This window comes from Vicugna pacos, chromosome 5 (assembly GCF_048564905.1).
Source record: "Vicugna pacos chromosome 5, VicPac4, whole genome shotgun sequence".
Taxonomy (NCBI): domain Eukaryota; kingdom Metazoa; phylum Chordata; class Mammalia; order Artiodactyla; family Camelidae; genus Vicugna; species Vicugna pacos.
Window position 1 is genome coordinate 96,409,296 of NC_132991.1, and position 26,412 is coordinate 96,435,707.

At 52.8% G+C, this 26,412-nt stretch overlaps 1 protein-coding gene across 3 annotated transcripts in view; it reads left to right on the forward strand.

The window, feature by feature from the left end:
* FARP2 (FERM, ARH/RhoGEF and pleckstrin domain protein 2) overlaps positions 1 to 26,412 on the forward strand; it is an 80,026-nt gene that overhangs the window by 1,660 nt on the left and 51,954 nt on the right. For all 3 annotated transcript variants that reach the window (XM_072962033.1, XM_072962034.1, XM_072962035.1), the window contains exon 2: positions 11,663 to 11,879. In XM_072962033.1, coding sequence (XP_072818134.1) covers positions 11,688 to 11,879 — 192 coding nt within the window. In that variant the 5' untranslated portion in view covers positions 11,663 to 11,687. The remainder of the gene's footprint in view (positions 1 to 11,662; positions 11,880 to 26,412) is intronic.

Consider the following 26,412-nt stretch of genomic DNA (forward strand, 5'->3'; position numbering starts at 1 on the left):
AGGATTCAGTTCTGCTATTTTCCAAACAGTCCTGCCTCTAGTTCCATCAGCACCTCCCCTGTCCTCAGACAGTAGCAGACTTTCGTTGCTGTTGCTTGCCCTCTCAGTTTTCTTCTGTTTGTCCTTCACCGTCTCATAAGCTTGCCACTTACCCCTTTGCTCGGAGGGTGGTGAGTTTCCTGTATGCAGCATGGTGTTAGGTGCAGGAAGAACGCTCTGCAAAGCTGGGTGTTGAGCCAAGGTCACTCCAGTCCTGCTGTCTGAGGTCTGAATGTGTAGCGCATCAGTGGACGGTAGCATATTCTTCAATTCCAGGTTTTACCGCAGCAACAGGGTGTCAAAAAGGTGAGGGTTCTGCAAAACTTAACATGGTAAAGCCTGGTGTTTGGTGAGTTTCTGGTGATTGTGTAACTCGGTCCGATTTTTTTGGAGAGCAGCTACCAGTATGTGATAAAGACTTTGTGGAATCCCAGTTTTGAAAACAAATTTTGATACATGAACTCCGTACTGCACAGCCAGTCAGCGTGCTCTGGGAACCCCATTCCTGTCCTTCCCTCCAAGCAGAATTTGAACCATTTTTTATCCATGGAAATATGTTCAAAAGCATGTCTTAACCAGAAAGGTGAAGTAGTTTGTACACAGCAGTTATACTGATGTAAAAATATGCGAGTACGTGGACAAGGCTTAACGGGAAGGCAGAGAAATAAGCAGTTTTATTTTGGGGTCATGGGATTGGTTTCCCCCTAAGCTGGTGTTTTTTTTGTTTTATTGAAGTACAGTCAGTTACAGTGTGTCATTTTCTTGTGCACAGCACAGTGTCCCAGTCTTGCATATACATATATTCATTTTCATATTTTTTTCCATTTAAAGTTATTACAAGATATTGAACATAGTTCCCTATGCTACACAAAAGAAACTTCTGTTTTTATATATAGTGGATAACAGTTGTAAATATTAAACTCCCAGATTTATCCCCTCACCCCCTTTCCCAGGTAACCATAAGATTTGTTTACTATGTCTGAGAGTCTATTTTTGTTTTGTAAATGAGTTCATAGTGTCCTTTTTTTCTTTTTAGATTCCACATATGAGTGATACAGTATTTTTCTTTCTCTTTCTCGCTTACTCCACTTAGAATGACAATCTCCAGGTCCATCCATGTTGCTGCAAATGGCATTGTTTCATTCTTTTTATGGCAGAGTAGTATTCCATTGTATAAGTATACCACAACTTCTTTATCCAGTCATCTGTCAGTGGACATTTAGGTTGCTTACATGTCTTGGCTATTGTATACTGTGCTTAAGCTGGTGTTTTAGTTTACAGTCATTTTGAAATTCAAAAGCAGAAAGACGCTGTGCTGCTGTAGGATGCAGTGATGAATCTGTTCACCCCGTTTCTCCAGCTTGTCCTCACTGTGGCATCCCAGTTGCAGAACGGATCGAGGTAGGAGACCGTCAGGCCTCTTAGGCTGGCCTTCGAGATCTCTCGCAGCCAGCCCTGTGGGCACCCTGTGGGTCCCAGCCTCTCCTCCACACGCAGCGGGATGCACACGGTCCTTTGTCCAGCTGGCTTCTGCCCTCTGCAAGGCCTAGCTCTGACTTTATGCCTAGAGAACCTCCCGGATTGGGCTGGCGGCACCCCTTCCTTGGTGTTGCCCCATCCTTTCTCTCCCTGTTCCTGCAGTGGGGCTGGTGACGGCCGATATCGTAATTGTGTCTCCTTCTCAATCCTCGCTCACTTGCCACGCAGGGTCCCTTCGACCTGAGAGAAGGCAGCATGCCGTGAAATCAGGGTGGGGCTGAGGCCACTTGCAGATCTGTGGACCTGTGCAGGGACGGGGCGAGCTGTGGGTGAGGGCGTGGCGCCTGGCCACGGCCGCAGAGGCAGCGGCTGCGCCAGGACCTGCTGTAGGCCACGCCACCTCCCCCTCCGGCTCTCCCCTGCCGGGTCCTGTCCGCTCCCTCACTTCACTCCCTTCTAACAGCCTGTCTCCCCTGCTGTTCTGGGAGGGGTTCTCTCCCTCTTAGCCGCCCTCCTACCCTTAAGGACTTACACTGCTTGGTAGAAGCAGGTGCTCCGTGAGTGTTTGAACTAATCAGATTTCATCTCAGGCAAGTTTTACGGGCCTGAGACACCGTGTTACAAATAAAAATTAATTCGGAATGTAAATGTTTATTTAGAATGAGGAAAAGTAAGTTTAGATTTGAAAAAGCTGACCAACAATACAGACATTACTAAATCCAGAAAAACAGCGTGTCTGTTAAGCACCTGACACACCTCTGTAAGACTCTTACTTGGCTGTGCACTTTTTAATTGCCTCTTCGTGTGACCGAGAATAGAAAGAACTCAGTTGATCAATTGAGCTTTATTGTTGACACCCAGGATACATAAAATACGGTTTCACATCTGTTGTTTTCAGCACAGCTACCGGTTGTGTCCTGGAAAAGCAAGAGCTCTGATGAATTCTGTTTTGCCCAATTCCATTCAAAAACGTTTGAGAAAAGGAGCAGTGAATTTATAGTCACGCGGCTACAAGTTTGAGAAAAAGAGCTGTGTGTTCATAGTCACGCGGCTACATGATTCGTTATCTTCCTGGCGAGCAAGAAGTGCGGTGTTGACTACTGAGCTCCGAACTCTGCTCACATTTCCACTCCCTGATGATACGGCTCCGCGCGTGTCACGCCCTGCCTCCTGCCCACGCCTCGTCTGGCGCCACCGGCCCTGCATGCGTTGCTGCGGGCCCCCGACCCTGCGTCTGTGCTCCTCAGCCCCTGGCGCACGGACGCGGGGTGAGAGCTGTGTCCCTGGAACCACACCCTCACTGAGATGTCCAGTGTGACCTCAGTGCCTGCAGAAGTGACTGCAGACAACTTAAAGCTTATCCCACTGAACCCAGACTCTGTGGCTCCAGTTCGTGTGGAAGCTAGACCCTCTCCCCAGCCACCTGCCGTGAGGGGGGCAGAGACTTGTGGTAGAAAGAGGCGCAGTGTCAGCTGATGGCGGTCCGAATGTTCTTGATGAATTTTGCAGAGGGCGGGGATCATAGGCACACTCTGCTGAGGGCCTTTCTTTGGCCCTTAGGAGGGGTGGGTGCAAGGGAGGGGCCCAGAGTAGCCTCAGTCAGTCCGCTTCTCAGGGCAGCTCCTGGCCCACCGCCGGTGCCAGATGATGCCGTGGAGACACGTGGCTGAGGGCGTGCGGCGCCTCTTCCAGCGGCTGGCTGGCGGCGTGCGTTTGGGAAGGGGGAGCGACACTGGGCAGTTTAACAGATTGTTTAAATTACTAGGCTTTGTTAACTCTTCCTCTCCTACGTCACTCAAACCCCAGCTGCCTCTGCGGTAGTTAGTAAGATGAATGCTAGGGGAGCAAGTCTTAATATCTGAACAAGAAATCAATTCCAGAGAGTGTTTGAAAATGCTGGTTTTCACTTTGCCTGAGCTGTCCTGGAAGGCAGGGCAAGCGCAGCTCGCGGAGGAGACCCAGCAGCTCTTCCTCCGTCTTTGGAGGTGCGCTGTGCTGCGCTGCGCTGCGGGTGACCCTGCCGGTCACGGCTCCTGGGCCGGGAGTCTGCCAGAGAGCCGTCACGTTACTCACCGCTGTGGGCACTCTGAAAAATCCAAACCACAGGGAAGAAGGAATCAGCCCCTTGCCTCTGCCGAGGATTACCACTGTGAACATGGTTTGACCGCGGGGACGTCAGGTTCCGCTTGCAGGAAGAGAGAACGAGCGCACTCCGCCCTGTCTCTCCGCCGCCTGTGGCTTTGGAGGACTCTGACCGGTAGATGGTGACGGGCAGACAAAGGCCAGGATCTGGTCCACAAGCACGAGTTTGCTCTTCCTCCAGCATCCTCCCTCCCCCCGCGGGTTTCAGGCTAGCCGAAACCCGGAGCTGGGTTCCAGCTGCAAGCGTGGAGAGCCCCCAGTCTGGGCTCCAGGAGAGACAGTAGGAGGAGCCACAGTTCCTCTCTCCCTGTTGTCTGTCCGCCCTGCGGAAACCTGCAGACACTGAATCCTCTGAGGAGTGGGGCATCGGCGTGGCTTGTTTCTCTCTCTCCTCCTGCAGTCTGGTCCCAGGCAAGGGTGCCATCCCAGAAAGTGCACAGCAGGGCAGGGTGACAAGCCCCGGGTTTCTGGCTGGAGGACTGAGAAGTGCACCAGGGAGGCGGTGGGCGGCGGAGCTTGGGAAAGTGACTTCTGGAATTGCTGATGGACTTCTGGGCACAGCGCTGAGCCGTGCACACGTGGGCTGACTCTGAGCAGCTTGCCAGACACCTTGGGACTCACCTTGGGAGTAGGCCACAGCCCGGGCACCAGGCTGGCTGCTGGGTGACGGTGCGCAGGTGAGACGGAGCCTCTGAAGGTGGCCCTGACACTGAGACCACAGCCTGCGGCCTAAGCCCAGCCAGGCCAGTGCCACCGCTAAAGCGGGAATACTGTGTTCTCCGTGGATTAAAACAAGGCCCAGAGGGCATGACACCATGTTAAAAATGTCCAGAACACAGTCCAGAATTACCTGGCATGTGCACAGCCAGGAGAGTGCCCCTCACAGGAGGAAAGACGGCAAAGCTGAGACAGAGCTGGTACTGGGTCAGGTAAGTTTAGCCCTGTGACCTCCACCCCTGGTGACACTTCTGGGCGTAGGTGACGTTACATGCTGAAGCATTTTCAGAGGTGATGAAGGGTGCTGGTCTGTCCTGGTGGGCCTCGTCTGCTCACCTGAGGGCTGCAGAAGAGGAAGGCAGGGGACTGGAAGCATAGGAGGGAGTCAGCACGCCAGCCTGGAAGCCATCAGCCAAGGAGTGCAAGTGCCTTTAGAAGCTGGGCATGACCAGCAGTGAGAACGGTGGCCTCGGTCCTGTGTCCAGGCCGATCTGAGTGAGCGGTGGGTGCTTCTCCCCCGAGCATCCAGATAAGACCCCAGACCGCTGACACCACAATGTGGACCTGGGCGGCCCGGGCCGAGGACTCTGCACGTCCACACTGCCCCCAGACTCCAGCCCACAGAGGCTGAGATGATGAGGGACAGTTTCAGGTGCTGACTTTGTGGTGTGTTGTTAAGGCTGCAGTAAAAAACAAAAACGCACCGTAAAGCACTATTATTGACACGTCCCGAGAAGTAAGGGTTCTCTGGAAACAAACAGTAAAGGTAGAAAGTAGAGTCCTGGCAGGAAAATCACAGATACGAAGAAGCAGCAAGTGGAGATTCTGGAGCTGGAAACTCCGTGACTGAAATGAAGCGGAGGGGACGGAGCGAAGAGCGAGGTTGTGCAGCGCTCCGTGTGCAGGTTTTAAAGGCGCTTTCTTGGTTTCTTCACTCTTGAAGATCTGCCTTGTGTCGCGTTGGCCTGGGAGCCAGTCCCCTGGGTGCTGTCTGGCCTCGCCGGGCTGTCTGGCCCTCGGTGCAGGCCTTCCTCTCCGGCCGTGGCTCCCGGGGAGCGCGAGGGACTGGCCGGCGCGTCCCAGTGAGGGGCTGCGCACACGCTCGCTCTCAGCCGTGTGCCACCCAGGGCTCCTCGCGTCCTCCTGCGCTGGAAGCTGTTGCTGGATCTGTTGTCTTTTCTTTTCTAACCGACAGAAAACTGCAAACATTTACAGAAGTAGAGAAAACAGTGTATCACATGCCTTCTTCCAGAGTCAGCACACGGGCCATAGGTCCATCTTGTTTGGGTCTGTAGTCCCCTCTGCTGACCCGCACCTCACTGGACTATTTTAAAGTGAATCCTAGACATTTGTCCACTTTATACATCAATACTTTTAGTGCACGTCTCTAGGAGATGGGGCCTGTTTCCCTTCATTGCACGCTTACCACTGAAACACAGAAAATTAACAGTACTTTTTAATGTCCTCAGATGGCCACTTAGGATTCAGATTTCCATGGCTGCTCCGTAAATGCTTGACTCAGGAGTCAAACGAGGTCTGCAGATAGCATTTGGCAGACAGCATGTTTTAACAGTTTGTACTCTTCTCTGCCTTTTTTTTTCTTGCCGTTCATTGAAGAAGAGCTGAGGTCACTCCTCCTGTGGGGCGTGCCGGATCCCGTCTCCTCGTGGCCTAGCCCTCGCGTGTGTCACTAGTGCTGGGCTCTGCTGACGTTCCTGGACTTCCAGTCACTTGGAATACTGCCCTTCGTGGCTCAGCGCCATGTCAGTGTACACCTAGGATCATTTGTCTCATTTTGTTGGGTTTAATTTTGCCTTCTAGTCATGTGAGAACACTGACAGGTTCCCCCGTCGATGGACGGGTACTCCGAGAAGCAGGTTCCCCTCCGCCCCCTCACCGCTGAAGCTGCTTGGATTTGGTTTGTCCAGCCATTGTCGTTCAGATACATGCACAAGCATGTTTATGTTCGTCCTTTTGGGGGGTAATTAAGTTTAGTTATTTATGTATTTTTGAGGGGGGCTGGGGATCGAACCAGGACCCCGTGCAGGCTGAGCATGTGCTCTCCCGCTAGAGCACCCCTCCCCACTTTGTTCACCCCTTTAACCTAAGTGTGCGTGCTGCGCACCTGCTCTGCTCCTGGCTTTCACGCCCTTTCACACCGAAGAAGCAGGTGGAGATCTCCCTGCTTCTGCCTGGGAAGACTCGGTGGTAAGTTGAGCAGCTTCACACCCAAAACATTGAGAGTCAGCTACTCAAGTTCATTTCAGCTCTTAAAACTTTATTTTTCGGTTAATAGAATTTTGCTTATCGTAAAGTCAGAGTACCTGATGGCAGAAGGTCTATAGTGGTGAAATCTGCTCAGTGTTCAGGCACTTCTTCTAAAAGCCTAGGGAGTAAAAGAAAGACTGCAGGCTTGCAGACGTCACTCATGTCTGACGTCCTCTCTCTGGACTCTGCCCACATAGTCTGGGGGCCTGTTGTCTGAGGGCGATCTTCCTCCTTGTGGTGAAGGTGAGGTGCGGGGATGAGGCTAGGTGATTTTATGAAGTTTATTTAATTTTTGCTACTAGGTTCTATGAATTATTTGGAATCTAGAACACATCACGTACCATTTTGTTTTCACATGGAGCTGTCTTATCACAGAGTCATTAGTATTGAAAAGGATCTGATTAACCACCACCTCCACCCATCGCAGGGCATTTTCCAGAATAAAAGCTGGGGCTGGGAGTGGTGGGGTGAGCATTGGCTAAGGGCAGAGTGGGGTTGGATTTACACACACGCCCCTGCCCCCAGGCTTCCGCTGCGTCCTTCCTCCTCTCCCACAGCGCCTGCCTTTTCATTTGTTTGGCCTTTTTCCTAATCACAGCGTGGTGGACACCTTTCCGTTTGTGTGAGCTGCCCTCCCCACACCAGGACTCGAGGTGGACGACCGCCCCTCCCTGGTGTTTGAGGGACAGCATTGCCCAGGATGGGGGGTGTCACAGGCCTCGGGGGGTCGCACAGGTGAGGCAGTGTGTGCAGGTGAGACCTGCAGGGCCTTCTCCCCAGGCTTCCGGTGCCAAACCTGCTTTCTTGATGCTCTGGCCACATGGGCCTCCAGCAGACGGCAGAGCAGCGTCCTGGGGGAGGTGTGTTCAGGCGGGCAGGGCAGTCCCCGTGCGTGCAGAGGCCCCGGGGCCCCCAGTCCGGCGCCTTTTCTCCTCGGAGCTTTGAGGGCTTGCCTGGCAGCACAAGTTTGACATTTTTTCTCCAATTCCTTACGTTGACTGAATGGCTGAGTTGCTTGGTCTGAAAAATCAGTTGTGCTTATTAGAAAGGGACGCAAAGGGCCCGTCTCCTGCTGCGCTGCGGCGAGTGACGCGGCCCAGGCAAGGCACCGCTAGTGAGAATTCTGCTTGACCGCCGTCCGCAGAGAAAGGGCCGGTGAGTGCCGTGTTCCGTCTGCTTCCTCAGGCGGCCAGTGCACAGGTGTGTGTTTTGATCCTCCTGAAAGAGGCACCCAGAATATGTCAAGGGAGGTGGCTGGGTTTTGTTTTTGTTTGCTTTTCGTTTTTCACACGACGGAGATTTTAGCCAGCTTCCTTGACGGTGGACCACGCGGACCATGCTTGTCCCCGGAGCCGTGTGCTGGTTTTTCAGGGGAGGTGGCCTGGCGGCCACATCCGGGCTGGGCTTGCGTCCTGGCTCTGTCACTTCTGAGCTGTACATTCTGTGGCAAACTGTTTCTTTCTTTTTTTTTAAATAGACTTTATTTTTTAGAACAGTTTTAAGTTCACAGCGAAATTGAGTGGGTGTTTCAGAAATTTCCCCTCTGCCCCTCCACCCCCGACACGCACAGCCTCCTGGTTCCCAGCACAGCCCGGGGGTACCTCCACTACAAACCTGCATCGGCACATCGTCGTCAAAGCCTTGGCAGACTTTTGAGCCAAATTTTTCCAGCTTCAAGGTAGAAAGTATGTCACAAAGTAGTTTTGCATTTTTTATTAAATAAGAGTATGTGCACAGGAGGCGCCTGAGGTGCGGAGCACCGAGCGTCGGTGGTGGGGATTGGATCCAGCCGCCAGAAATATCTTCAGGAGTGAAGACTGCAGAACATTTCATTCACATGGAAGAAAGAAGGGAGAACAAACCAGGGTCCTGTGCAGGTCCCAGGGTCTCGACCCCGCCGATTCCTTCTGGGTCTCTGGAACAGTCTGAGCAGCAGAGGAGTGAGCAGGGGCTGGCACCTGACATCTCGAGCTGCGGGGCTTGCGGGCCGAGAGCGGCCATGCTGTGTTTCTAGTGTAGTTTGACGTTCTCCCCTTTTTAATGTTTATCTATAAGCACACGAAGCAAAACAAAGTAACTTCTGTTAGGATGTAATTTCGTAAGGCAGGGTCAGCGCACATTTTCCCTCTTGTTCTTCGGGGAGGAGGAGGCTGGGCCGTGGCTGGTGAGCGCCCGACCTCACGTTTCTGCAGGAAGCGTTCGACTGTGCTGCTCGTTCCAGAATCGATCAGTAGACCATCCACTGACTTTGAAACCAAGATTCACTAAGTCACAGCACTGGGGCTGCATGTCCCTCTTCGGTTAAATTCCTTCCTTTCTAGACTTTCTTAAACTTAAAACTGAGTGACTACTAGATGGGTGGTTGTGCCCCGCTGCTGCGTGTAACAGCAGACAGGCTGTCTTTGGAACAGCAGCAGGAGGCCATCTCGTGGGCTCGTTGCTCTTCGGTGAACTTGTCTTCCTCGGTGGGACCTCTGGGATGAGGGTGTCTTGTGGTTGAGTCTCAGCCTCAGACGTGCCGATGTCTTCCTTCAGATCAGGGAAAGGCAAGTGGAGGTGAGGCTGCTGCTCAGAGGGTGTGCAGACCCCTCACGAGCCACAGTTGAGGATCCTTTGAGCCAAGATGACTGTTTTTTCCGTTTGTCTGACGTGTCTCTTGTTCTTAAGAGAAGATGAAACAACGTTCAATTAAAAGTGTGCTGTTTTCTATTTTTACTATAAAATAAATGCAGATACAGAAAAACCGCATGAATCAAACGTACAGATTAATGAATGATAAGGTGGACACTGTCCAGTCTGTGGCGGAACTGTGCCAGCCGCCTGAGACCCCTGCCCTGGGCACCCCCCCAGGGACCGCAGCCCCAGCTCTTGCAGGGAGAACCCCTTATGTGTTCTTGCGCCTTCGCACCCGAATGTGCCCTTGGACACCGTAGGTTAGTCTCACTCGTGTTTTTTAAAGAAGTGTGTGCTTAGACATAACTTTCTTACAATAAGTAGAAGAGAAAGAACCTGAAGAAATTTTGTCCATCTAAAATTACTGTGAAAAATATACATGACAGTCACACAGTGGAGTAAACAGCAGAAGCGGCTTCAGAAGGTCTCGGTTGTGTGTGTGTCTTGAGACGCGTAGCTTCGCTTGAAAGGGGGGGTCTCGGCAGTGCCCAGAGGGGCCACCCGTGACCTGTTTGAGAAGGTCGGGGAGGTGCTGTGAGCTGGCCAGAGCTCCTTCCTCCTGTCTTCACGCTGAGTCGCCCTGAGGGTGGGGGTCGCCTTTGTTCACACCCCTCACTTTCACGTGAACTGGTCACGTTTATGAAATTAAAATGAAAAGGCTCGTGTCTGTGGTCCTCAGAGCCTCACGTGTCTCCTGGCAGCAAGCAGCGTGAAGACAGGGCCCCTGAATCGTGGTCTGTCCATGACCTTGGTCTCCATGGTCTGCGTGGTGCCGTGTGCAGTGGGGTAGCCCAGGCTCCTGGATGCCTGGGACGGTGACGCAGTAAATGCTTAGCAGACACTTAGAGTGAGAATTTGACCCCTGCTCCCGGGGGCGTGCAGCCCAGAGAGAGGGTTCTGAGGGTGGTCAGTGACTGCCAGCGTGTGCCCAGCGTGTGCCCCCTGTGTGCCAGCGTGCGCGAGGCGACCCGAGTGCCAGCCGGCGCGGGGCCAGCTGTTGGGTGGCAGGAGCTGGGAGGGAGCAGACTTGGCCACGTGATGCCGTCCTCATCCTCATGCTGCTCACGGTTCCCCTTTCCCAGGGGCTTCCGCTTCCTTGTCTCCCGTTGGCTTGTTTGATAAGTCAGACACGCGTGGAAGTCCTCCCCCGCGCGGTGGGGAAGGCCTCTTCTGAGCAGGGTGGACGTGTGCGGTGGGGGTTGCTTGGCAGCAGGTCACTGAGAAGCTTTTCGAGCTTCACGGCCGCTGTGTGCTTTCCTGGTTAAACACGTGGCATTTGTTTCTGCCACGCTGTTCCACTGCTAAGTATTTTTCTTTAAATTGACTTTCATGTGTAAATAAACATTTAAGAAGGAAATATGCCGTAAATAGAAGGTAACTGTGTTAATAAGTATAATTAAAAGCGAACAGTGTTAGTAGATTCTGGGTGATACGTAGCCTGCTCTTTCTTTGTTAAAAACGATGAAGCGATTGGCTCTGTTCAACTTAGTAGCTGAAACCAGGAGACCTTTCCGCTGGCCCAGCAAAGGTTGAAAAGAGCACGAGCGTCTCCCCGGGCCGGCTCCTTGACCCTCTCAGACCCTCAGTGTCATCATCTGTTCGGTGGTGGTGGCTGTGATGGCAACAAGGTTATTGTGAGGGTGAGACTGGGGCATGGTGCATGCAGCAAAGACCTGACACCAGGTCTATGCCCTTCACGACACTTGCCAGGCTGGCGTCGGTGGCCATCGGTGCCAGGTCTGAAATCACCTCCTGGAGCCCTGGTGGCACCCACTCTGGCCTGTGAGACGCAACCCGAACACCCGAGGAGGGCACAGCTGGCCGGGACAAACCTGGCTGTCTGTCTGCTTTCCTTGGCACGTCCCCCCGAGTCAGCAGAGGAGGGCCCCGACCGTGCAGCTTGTGCCGTGTGCCCGAGGAGCTCTGCTGAGAGCCGCTGCCCGGCACTTAGGACATGCGGTCAGCACGTGAGTGTCTGGCTGGCGGAGGGAAGGTGGGCCGGGGAACCCCAGGCCATCTGCCGGCCTCTCCCTCCCTGGTGAGCAGTGGTGAAGTGGCTCGTTCATCAGGCTTCGTGGATTAAGTGGGTGTATGTGCTGCCTGCTGCCTGCTGCCTGCAGGGCGCCCAGGAAACACTGTTCTGGGGTGGTGCTTGTTAGTGTTCTAGGCTCACCAACCCACGTGTGCGTGGCAGGTAATACCATTTAAATCTGTGTTTTGACATAATTTAAGACCCACAGAATGCAAAAAAGCACGGAGAATTCCCATGTCTCTGCAATGTTCTTACTTTCTTTTAACATCTCAGTAACTGGTGGTGGTGGTTCGGGTTTCTTGTTCGTTTCAGTGTACCCTCACTCCGCTGGTGAAGAATGGGGGAGACCGAAGGGACGTACAGGGCCCTGCAGACCCCAGGGACGCGCTTGGGTGCCCAGACCCCCGCGGGCGTCAGCACCCTCGAGCCCGGGCAGACCCCCACGTCGGCGGCGTCGGTGCGGACCCCGGCCAGGATGCACATCCGGGTGCAGCTGCTGGACGACACCGTGGAAGTGTTTGACGTCGAGGTGAGAGCATGCGTCCTGGAGGCATGACTCCTGACCTTTTCTGGAAGTCAAGTGTTATGTGCAAAATTCCATCTCGCTGGTTAGGTGGTGCCTGTTTACCAGGTCGACCAGGAGTGGCTTTAGTAACACAGCCAAGCCCTTGAGAACAGTGTGTCTGCATTTCTCCCTTCAGTGTGTTCTCCTGTCTTTCCATTCAAATTCTGATGTAAAATGGTCCTCATATTCTTCTGCTTCGAGAGGTCGGCTGCGGGCTGCAGAGCGTGGGCTGGAGCCAGGCTGTCGCCGCCCAGGACCTGCTCGCTGAGCCACCCTTCCTGGGCCAGGGCTGTGCCTTAGCCCCTCGTGTCCACGTCCTCATCTGAATGTGGGGGTGACTCCTGTCCCCTGCTTGGGATGGCTGGGTGAGAACTGAGCTCCCCTCGCGGAGAGCCTGGCACAAAGGAGATTTGCACAGTGCTAACAAAGAACTTGTTTTTCTAGGTCAGCAGTAATAAAATTTTTATTTTGAAGATTCCCCAATAATAGGTTGCTCTGATAAGGTTGGCGAAAGTAGCTGAATATAGCAAACATTAGAAAACACTTTCTCTGGTTTTCTAAATGGCATTCAAATGTTCTTTTTAAAAATTACTTACTTATTTTCACAAGTAATGCATAAATATATTTTTCTAATATTTTTATATTAGTTTAATGCATTTAGAAGCTTTTTCCTGCTCTTAAAGTCACAAAAGTAAAGACAAGAGAATGAACTTAAACTTGAGCAGGAGATTCATTTGTCCTTGGGGATGTCTGTGGAGAAGGCAGGATGCTACACAGAAAACAAGATGATTGAGCAGTGGGCCGGGCAGTGAGGAGCCTCAAAGGAAACTTCCTTGAGGTTCTGGCAGTTCCTGAAGGCGGAGTCGTTGCATGGGAGGGGGCGCAGAGGAGGGAGGGTGGGGAGCAAGAGGCTGCTGGGAGCTGGGGGAGTGGAGGTGCCCCCTTGCTTGGAGCCCAGGGTGCACTGTCCCCTCTTGCGTGAGTGTTTGATAGCACTACCCAGGGCCCGATTCTTAGTGTCTGAACTCAAGGAGCCCTGAGTGCTTCCTTTAAGGCCTTACTTGAGGAGGAGTTGAATGAGTGCTGCTTCATCAGGGCAGCAGTACTTGGAACTGGCAGGACCTGTCTGTCCAACTTCCCCCGTCACCCCTGTGTTGCAAGAGGCAGCCTTGGCAGGGAAGGTGGTGTGAGACAGGCCGCCTTTGAACTCTGGAGAGCCGGGGTGGCTGCCGGTGCTCCGACAGCGCTTCCTGTCTCACGCAGTGCTCTGACGAATCACCTGTAGGAAACGGGGCAAAGGTCTGGGGGTTCGTTGGGCTCCCAGGTCGCTTCCAGACAAATGTCAGGAAGAAAATCCACCATGTGATCATCCTGCAGTGAGCACATTTGCTATGATCTAGGCTTAAAACGGGCTCAAATTTTTTGAAAGAAAAAAAGCAAGAAGGAAGGAAGAAAAGGAAAGGATTGCATTATTTAGGGTTTATTTTCAGAGCATCCTTTTTTGTCCATCTTAATGGTTTTTATCAGCTAAACCTGGGACCCAAAAAGAAAAAAGCAGACATTTATTGTCAAGTTACAAATAAGATGTAGTCCTTCTCTGAGAAATTCACTTTCAAATCAGAGGTAGCATTTTGTAAAGGTTCAAAATACAAAGAGCCTGTCAAAGTTTTAATGAATGAGGTGGCTTCTGTTGTCCAGACGGCGCCATCGGGCTTGGTGCTATGGTGCGCCGGCAGAAGTTGGCGAATCAGGTTGCTGGTGTGCACCCTGAGTGGGGTAGGCCCTGTTGAAGTCGTGTTAGCCCGATGCGCACTTTTTGGAGGGAGTTAAAACTCAGTGTATTTTTTGATAAGTGGGTTGTATTCCACTTCTACGTACCCTGTCGTCCGCAACTGTGTCAGTTAGATTTGCTAAGTAACAAACTATCCAAAAACTTAGTAACTTAAAACAACAAATATTTAATATTTCTGCATGTCTGAGTGTTGACTGGGAGGTTCTCCCAGTCCGGGCTGGCTCAGAGGGCTGAGTGGTCTAGGGTGGCCTTGCACACGTCTGGGGCCCCGACCGGAGCCTCGCTCTCCAGGGAGCCAGCTTGGCCTTGTTCGCACGGTGGTGCAAGTGTCCTCAGAAGTGGGAGCTGCATGTCCCTCGCGGTCTCGGCTTGGGATTTATGCCCTGGGGCTCCCACCAGCCTTTACTGACCACGGCAGGCTGCCAGGCCTGTCCAGATTCAAGGGGTGGAGAAGTGGGGCCACTTGGGTGGGGGTGCCCCACGGCATCTGTGACCTGCAGGCTGTCCCAGCAGCTCTTGCTCCGAGTCAGGAACACAGTCTGTGGAAAGAAAGTGTCTCTGAAGCTCTGGTATCTGATGTCGGTAGGCTGGGCGGCTTTGCCAGATGACGACTTGGGGGGGCCATACCGAGCATGCAGAGCGCCCTCCCCAGAGCTTCCACCCCAGAGCCCTCGGAAGGGGCTGCCTGGGAAGGCAGGTGTGCCCTGTCCCTCTCCCCATGTCTCTGGGGCCACAGCGCACAGACCCCAGAGATGCACAGCTCAAGGCTGGTCGCTCCCTGGGCCTCCAGCACTGTCCACTGTCACTCGTCCAGGGGTCTTCTGTGCCTTGACCCCACCCCTGCCCTTTATGTTGGAACCGAGGGACTGCTGCGGTCAGGTGAGTTTGCTATTGCAGCTGTAGGTGGTGTGGGCTCAGTGCAGGGCAGTGAGGTCCCTGGCCGGGCGGGTCTGTTTGTGGCACACGCTTCCTGCCCCAGAGTCCTGCGGCCCCTCCTCCTGGGAAGCTGGATCTGGGAGGCCTGCCTCGGCGTTTGGATCGGGCCAGTAAGTGTGCGCTGAATGAACGCAGTCGAAGGTTAGGTTAGGCAACAGGCTTTCTTCGAGTGTTTCTGGTTTTCCCTGTAAAGCTGTGTTTTCTGACCTTCAGGATTCAAGTGTTTTCTTTCTTTCGGGTTCCAGGGCACCTACAGCTGTCTTACTGTGTACTTCTTTGGTTTATTTTTCTCAGGTTTTAAGCAGTAGTGTCTGTGAGCCGGCAGGGCTGACGTGCTGGTACGACCTGTCATGCACAGACGGTCCACAGCGCTGGCTTGCGCGGAGGGTGCAGGACCCCCTGTTTGACACTGAAGTTTTATTCTTAAGGGACCTTTTTAACTTAGGGAAGAATTTTGACATTTCGTCATTTTTGAAATGGTGTATTTTGCCTCAGTGAGAGTGCACGGTGGCCCTGCCTGCTGGTGCCTGTCTTTGCAGGTGGAGTCTGTGACTCAGCGATTCATGCTTGTCCCCAACACATTACACGCTCCCTCGCTGCGCCTTTTGCAAAGGGCGCGCTCTGTCTGCGGTCTCAGTTCTGTTCGGTCTCCCGCCCCGAGACTGTGCCCGTGAACTTGGTTTCCCACCAGTGCAGGCCCCACAGCAACCAAAGGTGCTCCGAGAGCCGGGACTGCGGGCAGGGCAGCCGGGCGGTGGCTGACGGGTTCCAGGGGCTGGTCCTCCGCTCTTCCTTCTAGACCCAGAAAACACGTGCTGCCCACAAGGCAAGCTGGTCTGAAGCTGGAAGCCAGGGTCTGCTTTGTAACAGTGTTGACAGGTAAAGTTGAGCTGAAACTCTTTAACAGCTTCACTGAGATATAATTCACAGAAGCGGACAGTTACGTACTTGAAGTGTACCGTTCGGTGGTTTTTAATACACTCGCAGATAAGCACAACCATCACCACAGTCAATTCCAGAATGTTTTCATCACCTCACAGAGAAACCCCCACCCTTTAGCTGGCACCTCCCGTCCCCGAGGCCTCCACGCCCCTCCTCTCAGCTCTGAGCACACAGTCACCTGCTCTCTGTCTCCACAGATGTCACTGCTGTGGGCGTGTCGTCTCAGTGGAATTGTTTGTGGTCTCCTGTGACTGGCTGCTTTGACTTGGCGTCATGCCTCACGCGTGCCGTGCGCTGCTTGCTCTTTATGGGCAGTAACGTCCCACTGCATGGCTCACCGTGTGTCCATTCACGAGCTGGCGGGCATTCCACGTTCTGGCTGCCGTGACATTCGTGCACACGATCTTGTGTGGGCATGTGCTTGCCTTTATCTTGGGCAGGTACTAGGGGCGGAGCTGCTGGGCTGTGCAGTAACTCCGTGTTGTTTAAGGGGCTGACAGACTGCTTTCCAAAGTGGCTGCACCGTCTTGCATCCCACCAGCTACTATGAGGGCTCCGATTTCTCCACATGCTCACCGACACGTATTATTACCTGACTTTTTGGTTCCAGCCATCCCAGGAGGTGTGACGTAGTATCTCATTGCGGCTTAAGAGGAAATTTTTAAAAATTTTAATGGCTAAAGAAGGTAAAAACTTTAATGGCTGTAAAAACATGAGAGTTGTACCATTAAAAATTGTCTTTGGGGGTGGTTCCTTGGATGGATTATGAGCTGAGCCTCTCGCTGAGCCGACCTGCCACACGTTGTGAGGAGTGAAGTTTCCACGCCCTGAGTTGTGAGGACCACAGAGACAGTACAGCCGAGGGCCCTGGGGAGCCTGGGGAGGAGGCTGGCAAGAGGCAGAAGCTCCTTGTAAAAGTCTGACATTTTAAAGTTTCGCGTGGCATTGTCTTGTGCATTTATAGGGACTTTTATCCACACCATGTGCTAAAGTCAACATTTACCTCATTTGTAAGTAATCACCGGAATCTATGATTACCTCGTCCACACAAATCATTTGCTGCAACAAACGTACGCTTGTTCGGGTTACGTACGGCAGCGCCGTAGGATGCACGTGGTGGACCTTCGTTTTGATTACCAGTTGCAGGAAAATACTTCTTCTGTGAGGAGGGCGTTTGCAGCAGTGGCCCTGAGAAGGGAGGGAGGGCCGGCGGGAGCAGGGCGAGGCTGTGGGGTCGGCTTCAGCTGTGTCCTATTTTAAGTGATGTTCGACATTTTTTGACAGGGTTCTTAGCTCCTCGAAGGCTGGTCAGTAGCCAGTTTTTTGATCAAGTCATGATTTGTTTTCAGTTAACTAAATGAATTCTGTGGTTTTGAAATTAGAAGTCTGGTCTCACTCGAGAAAGCCTTTTTCTCTGAGCTGTTCCAGAAACCATCTGGAACTCGTGTGTGCAAAGTCGAGGAGTAGAGACACTTCCGCTCCAGGCCCTCTCTGGTGGGAGATGCACCCGCTGTCCCGGGGGCCATGCAGGGGGGTCGGCCTGCGACTTCCATCCTTCCCAGGGCGGTGGCTCCTGCACTGGTGGGGGGGGGTCCCCAGAGCTGCACAGTCGCTGGTCGCTCACGGCCGGCGGAGGAAGTGACGTGGATCACAGCTTTCTGTGTCTGGGGGTCGGCGTGTGGAAGGAGTGGAGTTTCGTGACAGAGCGTCTGGGGCGAGTGAGCACCCCCCGGCAGGGCCCCAGTTCCGTGAATTTGCGGGGGAGCGTTCTTTGTCCTTGTGCTGTCTGCTCACACTCCCCTTCCTTGAACACACTCAGAATTTTTAGAGTGGCCCTTCTTTCCTTCAAGAGGTGCAAAAGCTTCAGCTTAAATGTGTGGCGAGTGGGAGGGCAGAGTGTCCGTCGTGAAGTCCGTGCTGGAGGACCGGCAGTTGCTCTTCCAGTAAAAACTTAATGTTTTTTCTCTGGCCAGGAAGAAATAGCCAGAATTCCAGAGAGTATCATGGCCAGATGTTTGTCATTGCTCCCACACGAGCACCCTGAATATGGCAGATAAACCGCTTAGAACTTATTTTGGTCTGATCTCAGAAGAAAAGTTGGTAATTTGGCATCTGAAATATGGGATAATGTGGGCTTTCTGCACACACTCTTACGTGTCTCTAGCATATATGACTGTTATGTGATTTGCCCAGCTTTTGAAACCTATGATTCCGTCTTGGAAGTTGTTCTGTTTTTCTGACCCCGATGCCCAGGGATGTGGCAGGGTGGTTACTGGGCAGCAGTGTGGACCCTTGTCTCCTTAGTTACCCAGTTGTGGTGTCCAGGCTCCCCGTGCTGGCTGCAGTGTGCACCCACGTGCCCACACACGCACGTACGCACACACCTGCAGGTCGGTTGGACAGTCTTTGTTAGATGGCGCAGCCGTGCTGACCGATGGCAGATGCAGAAGAATCGGGAACTCCCCCCGTGAAAGCCCCACCCACGGCTGAGTAGCGGAGAGCAGCAGAGTCACGTGGGTCCTCAGCAGAGGGTCGCAGACATGAGGTTTGCTGACGGGTTGCCGTGACTTGTTACGCCATTTCTCCAGCACCTGAGACACGTGGGGGCTTGTGGCCTTGGCGTCCCCGCAGGAGATGGAAGCGGAGGCTGAATGAGCTGCCAGCGGACACAGGCAGCAGCTGTGCCTCTGAGCCGTGAGCCCCGCACCCGCCCCGTGATGCTCTCGTTCCTATCGGAGCCTGGTTCTCTTGTCCTAGAAGAGCTGGACTTCTGCTTGCTTCACTGGTTTGGCCTTTGACCCTTGGCTCCCCTTCAGTTTCCGTCCCTTCCCAGGACTCTCAGACGCCTACTTCTTGGCCAGCTCCCCACAAGGAGATGCCTGCTCGAGGGTGACGCTTGCTGATCGTCTCTCCTCCAGGCCTTTTGCTCGGCCCTCCTTTCTGCAGCCGGCTTCCTTCTCTCTCTCTGAAGACGTGCCATGTGGGGCAGGTTAGACCAAGTTTTAAACCTCAGTCCTAACCCCCAATCGTGTGAGGAGGTGCCCTGCTCCACGTCTGGCAGCCGGTTCTCTCTAGGCCCCACCTGTACCTGCAGCCCAGGGCAGGATGATGTCCGAGCATGTCTGCCCCTGCTGGGGCCTCCAGGCAGGTGAGGGCTGTTCCCAGAGGCCACAAGGGCCCTGAGTCCTCCCTCCCTCAGCTGTCCAGCCAGACACCTTGCCTCCCTTGCCGACCCGGAGGCCCTGGCACACTCTGGGGCCTCTGAAGCACTGAGCTCGTGCCCGGTGTCAGGATACTGGGCATTCCCACGTGTCGCCAGTGCGCATGGGGGTCTCTCCAGGACACGCTCCCGGCGCCGGTTCTGCTTGTGGGATGCGCCCACTTCAGCCCTGCCCAGATCCGGGAGCTGCTCTAGAAGCTGGTTATGCCATTTTGCTTTCTTCGTCCACACAGGGTCCCTCTCAGTGTCCCTGCCCCTTCCCCTCCTGTCCAGCCACCCTGTGCTTCCTGTGGCCCCTCCTGGGTCTCTTCTCTGCAGTCGGCCATGGGTGCCCTGCCCCACGCAGCGGTTGTGGGATCTGTCACCAGCTGCCTTCTGCCCACCTTGGTCCTGCCACCAGCTGGGTTGTGCCCAGGGTTCATCCACGTTGTAGCAGGTGTCAGAATTCCCTTCCTTTTTTAAGGCTGAGTAGTATTCCACCGTATGCACAGACCACCTTTTGCTTATCCATTCAAATGTTGGGAGACGTTTGGGTTGGTCACACCCATGTTTCAACTGCTGTAAATGATGCTGTTATGACTGTGGACGTGCAAGTATCTCTTCAGAACTCTGCTTTCATTTCTTCTAGGAATATGTATTCGGCAGTGGGATTGCTGGATCATGCGGTAGTTCTATTTTTAATTTTTTGAGGAACCACCCCACTGTTTTCCACAGTGGCTGCACCGTTTTACGTTCCCACCAGCCGTGCACAAGGGCTCCCCTTCTCCACATCCTCTCCCGCATCTCTTCTCTTCTGTCTTTGAGAGCAGCTATCCTGGTGGGTGTGGGCTGCGGTCTCCCCGTGCTTCCAACTTGCGTTTCCTGATGACCAGACGCTGGGCTGCTTTTCACGTGCTTCTTGACCATTTGTGCATCTTCTTTAGAGATATATCCGTTCAGGTCCTTTGCCCATTTTTGAATTGAGTTGTTTGGGTTTTGTTGTTGTTGAGTTTTAAGAGTTCTCTGTATATCCGGAGTCTTAACCCCTTATCAGATAATTTACCAATTTTTCTACACCATATTTGAAGTTAAAAAAAAAAAGGAAGTTGAGAGTTGGGGAAATAGTAAATATATCACATTTGAATTTTTAACAGTCAGAGAATGCTGGAGGCATCACAGACAGTGGCGGCGTACAGTGAGGAAAAGGACAGAAGTGCAGACGCGCCGGGCCCCAAGGCCTGGACAGGCCTGCTGGCCGAGCCCCTGTCTTGCGGGCCGGTGCTGGTTGGTGGTGTTGACAGGCCTGCGCAGTGCCCAGGCACCATTGTGGAAGCTGCGGGTACGAGGGGGCGGGGCGGACGGCGACAGCCGGCACCTTCTTGGCTCTCACCCTGCAGGTGGAGCTTGACGGCAAACGAGAGAAAACGGAGCCCTTCGTGCACAGGGGCAGGAGTGCAGCGCTTGCTCTTCAGCAGGAAGGCAGGGTGGGGTGCGGGCCCCTCTTCTCGGAAGCAGTGTCCCAGGTGGAAGGAGCAGCACATGGCAGGGGCAGAAGTGCCCCAGGGCGTGGTGACTGGGTGGAGCCAGGCCAGGGCTACCCCAGCATGTGGTGTGGGCAGGAGGGCCGGGGTGTGGTGAGACCTGGTTTCATCCTGGACTTGTTCAGAAGCTGGGGCAGCAGACATGGGCTCAGAAATCCAAGAACCAAGGTGATGCCAGATTTGGGGCAGAGACGGCTGGGGCCACTGCTCTGGAGGGAAGATCGGGGCTGTCCGGGGGCACGTGGTGTGGGAGGCGCTCCTCTCTCCACACCTGGGTGAGGAGGGGTCCCCGCCGCGTTCTCGGGCGCAGGACCCCCAGAAGGAGCTCAAGTTGCCCGTCTGTGCGCCGTCAGGCTGCTCCATGTTCTTCTGGAAACGCGAGTGTCAGAGACGTTGCTGCTGGCCCAGGCGGCAGCTCTAAAACTCTCCTCAACCTTCGACTCCTGGGTTGCAGTAATCATAGGCTTTCATTTTTAGCGAGATTTTGACTAGTCGTTAAAGAGACGCACGAGAAACACCTGCAGGTGCTTCCAGGCTGTGGTTACGGGAATGTTCTCTGCACGTGTGTTTTGCTGCTAGGCGTGCCGTTTGTAGTTTCTGCGACTGGCTGCTTTTTGCCACAGTGGCAGGGGGTCCCTGCCTTCCTTAAGGGCTTTTTCTGATGACAGAGTCAGAATTCCTCCTTGGTCCTCTGCCTTAATCACCCGCCTGGAGCTAAGAACCTTCTCAAAACCTTCAGCCTAGACTTGTGCCTCGGGGTCATTGACGAATCCAAGTTGTCTTTTAAAATAAATTGAACATTCCTGATTATGAAAAATGCATTCTTAGTGTCCTGCTTTTAGGCATTTATAATGTTTCCTCGTAGTTACATTCTTTGCGTTTGTTCGATCCTTACTAATTTGTGGCCACATCCTTTTTTGCATATTTTGATATTGGAAACTGGTGAAGTCAGGTTTTTGTAGCAGAAGAAAAGCCTTTTTTTACTTATTAAAGTGATTTTCAGTTAAGACAGCTCAGAATGACTTCAGGGCTGTAGACGTGGCTGTCCTGGAAAACATGCGGGAACCTGACCTCTTTTCAATCAGACATGCTAAGCAAGGATAATCAGCTTTATAAGCTGTTTGCCTTTGGCTTAAATGTACATCAATCCTGCATCTTTTAAAAGCATAGAAAGTAATGCAGACATAGCCTAAGTGAAGCTGTAAATGTGAGTTGTATTATGAGACGAAATTACAAATTATGCATAAGTACTAACAAAATTGAGCGCATCAGCATGTTAACATAAAGAACAAAAACACATCTTGAGAGGCTCTGATAAGCCCTTGCTGAGAACACCAGTGTCTGCAGAGGGTCTCCAGTTCTTCCTTGGTTGGTGGAATCAGGTTGGAGAGACCCAAGAGCACTGCAAGGGGGCAAACTCCTGTCGGAGAATTGCTGCCACAAAGTTCTGGAAATCCAGGTTGTTACTGTTATAAATTTCCTGCAGTGTAGAAATTGATGCTGTTATTTCTAATTCTTCAAGTTGACTGGACTTACGCAGTAATAGGGTTTTGTGGGGGTTTTTTTGCACTTTACACTGTAGAAAGTTTTTTTAATGTGTTTTTTCAAATTATAAAATTAGTCCATGCTCACAGGAAAAAATTCAGTCAATTCAGTGCAGCGGAAAAAAGTTAACTTTATTATTCGCCACCCGGAAATAACCTCTGGCGTTTTGGTTGTATCACCCATGTTACCTCTCGCAGACTGAGTGCGTGTTTGCCTGCGTGTGGGCACACTCACCATCCACGTCACTGGGCCCGTCTGGCCATGTAAGCACTGCCCAGTTTCTCTTTGCCTCCTGTAGTTTTGTGCTGTGAGTGCTGACTCTGTGCGAATTGGTGCAGAGATGCTCGCAGTTGCGTGCTGATGGGCACGCACTGTTTTCCTCTCATAAAATGCGCTTTTTTTTTTTTTTTTTTTTTTTTTGTCTCAGCTACCTTTTTGGCCTCAATTCAACCATGTATTCTGTAAAGTTCTGTTACGGAAATGACAGGCCACAAGAAACAAGCACCACTCGGAGGGTTGGAGCACTCAGATGTATTACGCCGGCGGGCTCAGAGGGGCTTCTGCTCCGAAGCTCTGAGCACCTCCAAGACGTGCCCGTGAGGTTTTATAGGGTAAAGCACAAGCTCGGGGTATTCAGCCAATAGGCATGGAACAGCTTTAGCAACATCATTATCACAAAAGTAGAGGCAGGGAGGCAGGAAACCAACATTTCAAGGCCAGATATGTCTCTGTGAAAATCCAGCTGGCTAGCAAAAAAACATGAACAGGGAAATCATCAAACCAACAGTAATTAACTCAGATTTACAAGTCAGCCCAGCAGAACTCAGATCAGTAATCCGACACTTGTTACACTTAGATTGGTGAGTTAGCTTGTTAGCCCAGCTGGGCTTTTCCTTCACAATTCCTGTTCCCTTACATTTTTTGGCTGTTGTTTGCCTGATACAACCGTGTCAGCCTTTTATTGTCAGCCTTGCTGCGTCGTTTGCCATGGACTTGTTTCTTAGTGCACCCAGTGGCCGACCTGGCGTGCTCAGCGCTCTTGGAGAGCGGCCCTGAAGCACTCTGCGTGTGCCGTGCAGTTCCCTCCTCACCGTTAGCAGCGTCGTGATCAGTTTGGTTTTATACTTGAGAAAACTGAGCTACAGGGAATTTTTAAAACTTAGTACTGGAAGTTCCAGCCAGGACAATTAGGGGGGAAAAGAAATAAAAGGAATCCGTACTGGAAAGGAAGCAGTGACACTGTCCGCGTTGTGTTGTCATGTGTCTGGAAACCCTTACTGAGGAGTCTACCAAAGCAAAGAAGGAGGGAAGAAAAGTGTTCGAACTGCTAAACAGCTCGACAGGGTCGCGGGACACGAGGCCAGCACACGAGGGTCAGTTGCGTTTCGTGCACTCGTGGGGAGCAACCCCGAACGAAACTAAGGAAACAGTTCCGTTTACAGTGGCGTCAAGAAAAGGGTAAAATGCTCGGGAATGTGTTTAACAAGAGAAGCTCAAAACTTACACACTCCCTGGTAGCCAACTACTAATTTTTTGAAGGAGAAATCTGGAGTTTTCTCCCATAAAGCAGAGTTTTGAAAAACCAATTAGTCACCTGGGGGGTTTGAATTGGATTTTTTATTTATAGAAAAAAATCTCCGAAGGGACTAATCCAGAGAGGCCTTCTCTTTTCACTTTTCCATAATTACAAAAATAACTGCAGATTCGCAAGCAGAATAAAATCCTAATTAGACACAATATGCCGATTTTTTCACTTATAGGGTCTGATCCTCCCTTTTGCATTGTCCATTCACTTTCTTATATTTTAACTTAAATCGCAGTTGTAGAGTATTTATATTGAATCCAGCTACAAAAACATTTTTTACTGTTTTTCACATTGCATTTTTTCCTAAAACCTAAAGAACATAATATATGTAAAGTCATAAAAGAATTGAATCTCTGTTCAGTTTGCATTTATATTTAATAAAGGGTTAAGGGAAAAGATGTGCTTTAGAGAACAAACATCACTCGCCTCCGTCTGGGGCGGTGTTTACTGAAATGTCCTGAGCACGTACTAGCAGCTGTGCCTCGTGCGTCTAGCGGAAGGCCTTGGAACGAGGCGGGAAGCTCAGCTGTGAGAGCCCAGGAATTTCTGCTCTGTGTTTCACTGCTCCGCTTGCCGTGCCCTGTTCAGGGCAGCCCAGAACAGACAAATGTTAGGAGCTCCAAGGAAACTGTTGATTTGAAAAAACAAAACAAAACAAAAAGACTTGTGCACTGAAAACTATACTAAAAATGCTGAGAGAAATTAAGGAAGATCTAAAGAAATCAGTGGAGAGACCGTCTGCGTGGAGCAGCAGACCTGCTGCTGCTAAGGTGGTAACACTCCTTGTTTCTGACCAGCGGCAGGGCGGTGGCCGTGGGTTTGCGGGGTCCTTCTCAGAGCCTCACTGTGCCCAAGCATGGCCCCATCTGCTGTGCGGCTCAGGGCCTGACCTGCCCATGCCTGGGCTCGGCCACGAGGCCTCTTCCGCTCACGTCTGCAAATGAACAACGTGGGTTGCCCACCCCAAAACCGTGCGGTGCCCCTTGCTGTGGGCATGGGGTCCTGGAGGCTTTCCCTGCTGACCTCTGACCTCTGTTGCCCCTGCCTCCCCCACTTGGGCCCCCCACCCCACCCCCGCTGCTGCTGCTGGCCTGCCCCCCACTCCTGGGACTCAGGGCTCAGCAGCTTCTGGTTCTGCTGAAATGGAGTTTACATTTTTATTTCTCATTTTCTGATTTTAAATGAGTCCAGCAAGACCCAGAGGAAATGGCAGCCACACTGTGTGCTCCTCTGGGCCCCTCGCTGCCCCTCGTCTCCCTGCCGCCTTGCCACCTCCGTGTACTTTCCACACAGCTGACCATTCGGTTCCCCAGGCCTCCTGTCAAGGGTCAGTCTTGAGTTTTCTTTTTATTTCCCTTCTTTATTCTGTAGTTGCTGTCTTCCTTTTTTTTTTTTTTTCCCAAAATCTCCGCGTTTTATGAATGTATAGACCTGTTCCGCTGACCTTTTTAACAAGTGGTTTTGGTGTAGGTTCAGGGTTACCATATCCCGGCCCTCCAGGTCGGTGCCTGTGTTTTGGGAGTTTGGTGCCGAGTGTCTGGTCGTCCCTGGTTGTCCAAGTGTTTTTGCAAACGAGGTTCCGGACTGACCCTGCTGCCCTTTTTAAAGGCCCAGTTTGATTTTGCAGGCAGGCTCCCTTCTGCAGGGCTGGGGGCGGGCAGTTCCCTTGTGGGTGTGAGTCTCACGGGCACACGTCAGGACAGGCAGGCCACCCAGAGCCCCCGCTGACGAGGAAGAGAGGGGTGTCACCTGGAGGCTGCTGCTCTCCTAGGCTCACCGCCAAGCTCACCCCCGTGAGAGGCCGGGGCTGGAAGGAGAGCGGGCTGATGGCTCAGCTCCTAAACTCACCGGAAACGGCAGGTGCTTCTTTGGCTGCTGCGCGGGGACTCACACCACAGGGGGATGGGGCCCTGGGGCCTCGTTCACGCAGCGTCCTCTTCGAGGTGCCCTTGCCTGGTGTGAGGTGACTTGAGGGTCCTTCGCCTTAACGGGGGCGCTTCACGTTTAGCTCTTGTGTCTCACACCCGAAACCCCTCTCGGCCCCTCTTCCCGTGGGGAAACTCAACACCAATGCTGCGTTCCTGGGCGGCCGCCCCCTTCCCCACCTGTGAGAACCGCTGGGAGGCTGGCTTGCTTGCTTCTCCCGAGGAGCTTGGGGGCTCGAGTGGGGGACTAGCAAGAGAGAGGCGTCCGTTTCATTCTTGCTCCTCCACGTCCCAGCCTCACCGGTCATGCTCAACGCCTGCTGCCATCATGGTGCAGTTGTGCAGACAGTTTGCATTTGGACAAATTGCAGGAGGCTTCCTACCGATTTGCCTCTTTTCTCCCCAGCTTTAGAGCTGTCCTTTCTAGGCAGAAGACGTTAAGGCTGTGCACACCGTGGGGTTTTCCAGGGTCTGCACTGAGTTATTCAGGTCCAGTCAGGAGACAAAATACACCAGTCACTTGAACTGGGAAACAAATAGAGTAACTGTTAACTAGTAACAGGGATCAACCCCGGGGGCGGGGAGGACACTGAAGGAGACGGAAAAGGGGTACAGTTGAGCCCCCCCGACACACCTGGAAGAGGCCACCCCCAGCCTGAGGACGTGGACGTGGCCAAGGTGCCACTGGAGCAGGCGGGCGGGCAGGCAGGCAGGCAGGGGCCCAGGCAGAGTCGTGGGGTAGCCCCGCCGGCCTCCTGCGTGCTCCTGCCCAGAAGCACACCTGCTGAGGAAAGCCCAAAGGCCAGGGCCGGGGACAGAAGTCCTTTCTTCCCGTGGGATCCTCCAGCTGGGCAGAGAAGTGTCTTCAGGTCCTGCCCCAGGGTCACAAAGCAAGGAGAGGAAGGGTGGGTTTGGGTGGACTGGGGACAGGAGGCAGTAACTGGTAACCAGCTCCCCACTTACTAACAGGCTCACGTTTGGGGAGCTCAGGTTGAGCTGTTTCCTCGAGGAGTTTAAGAGCAGCCCTTGCAG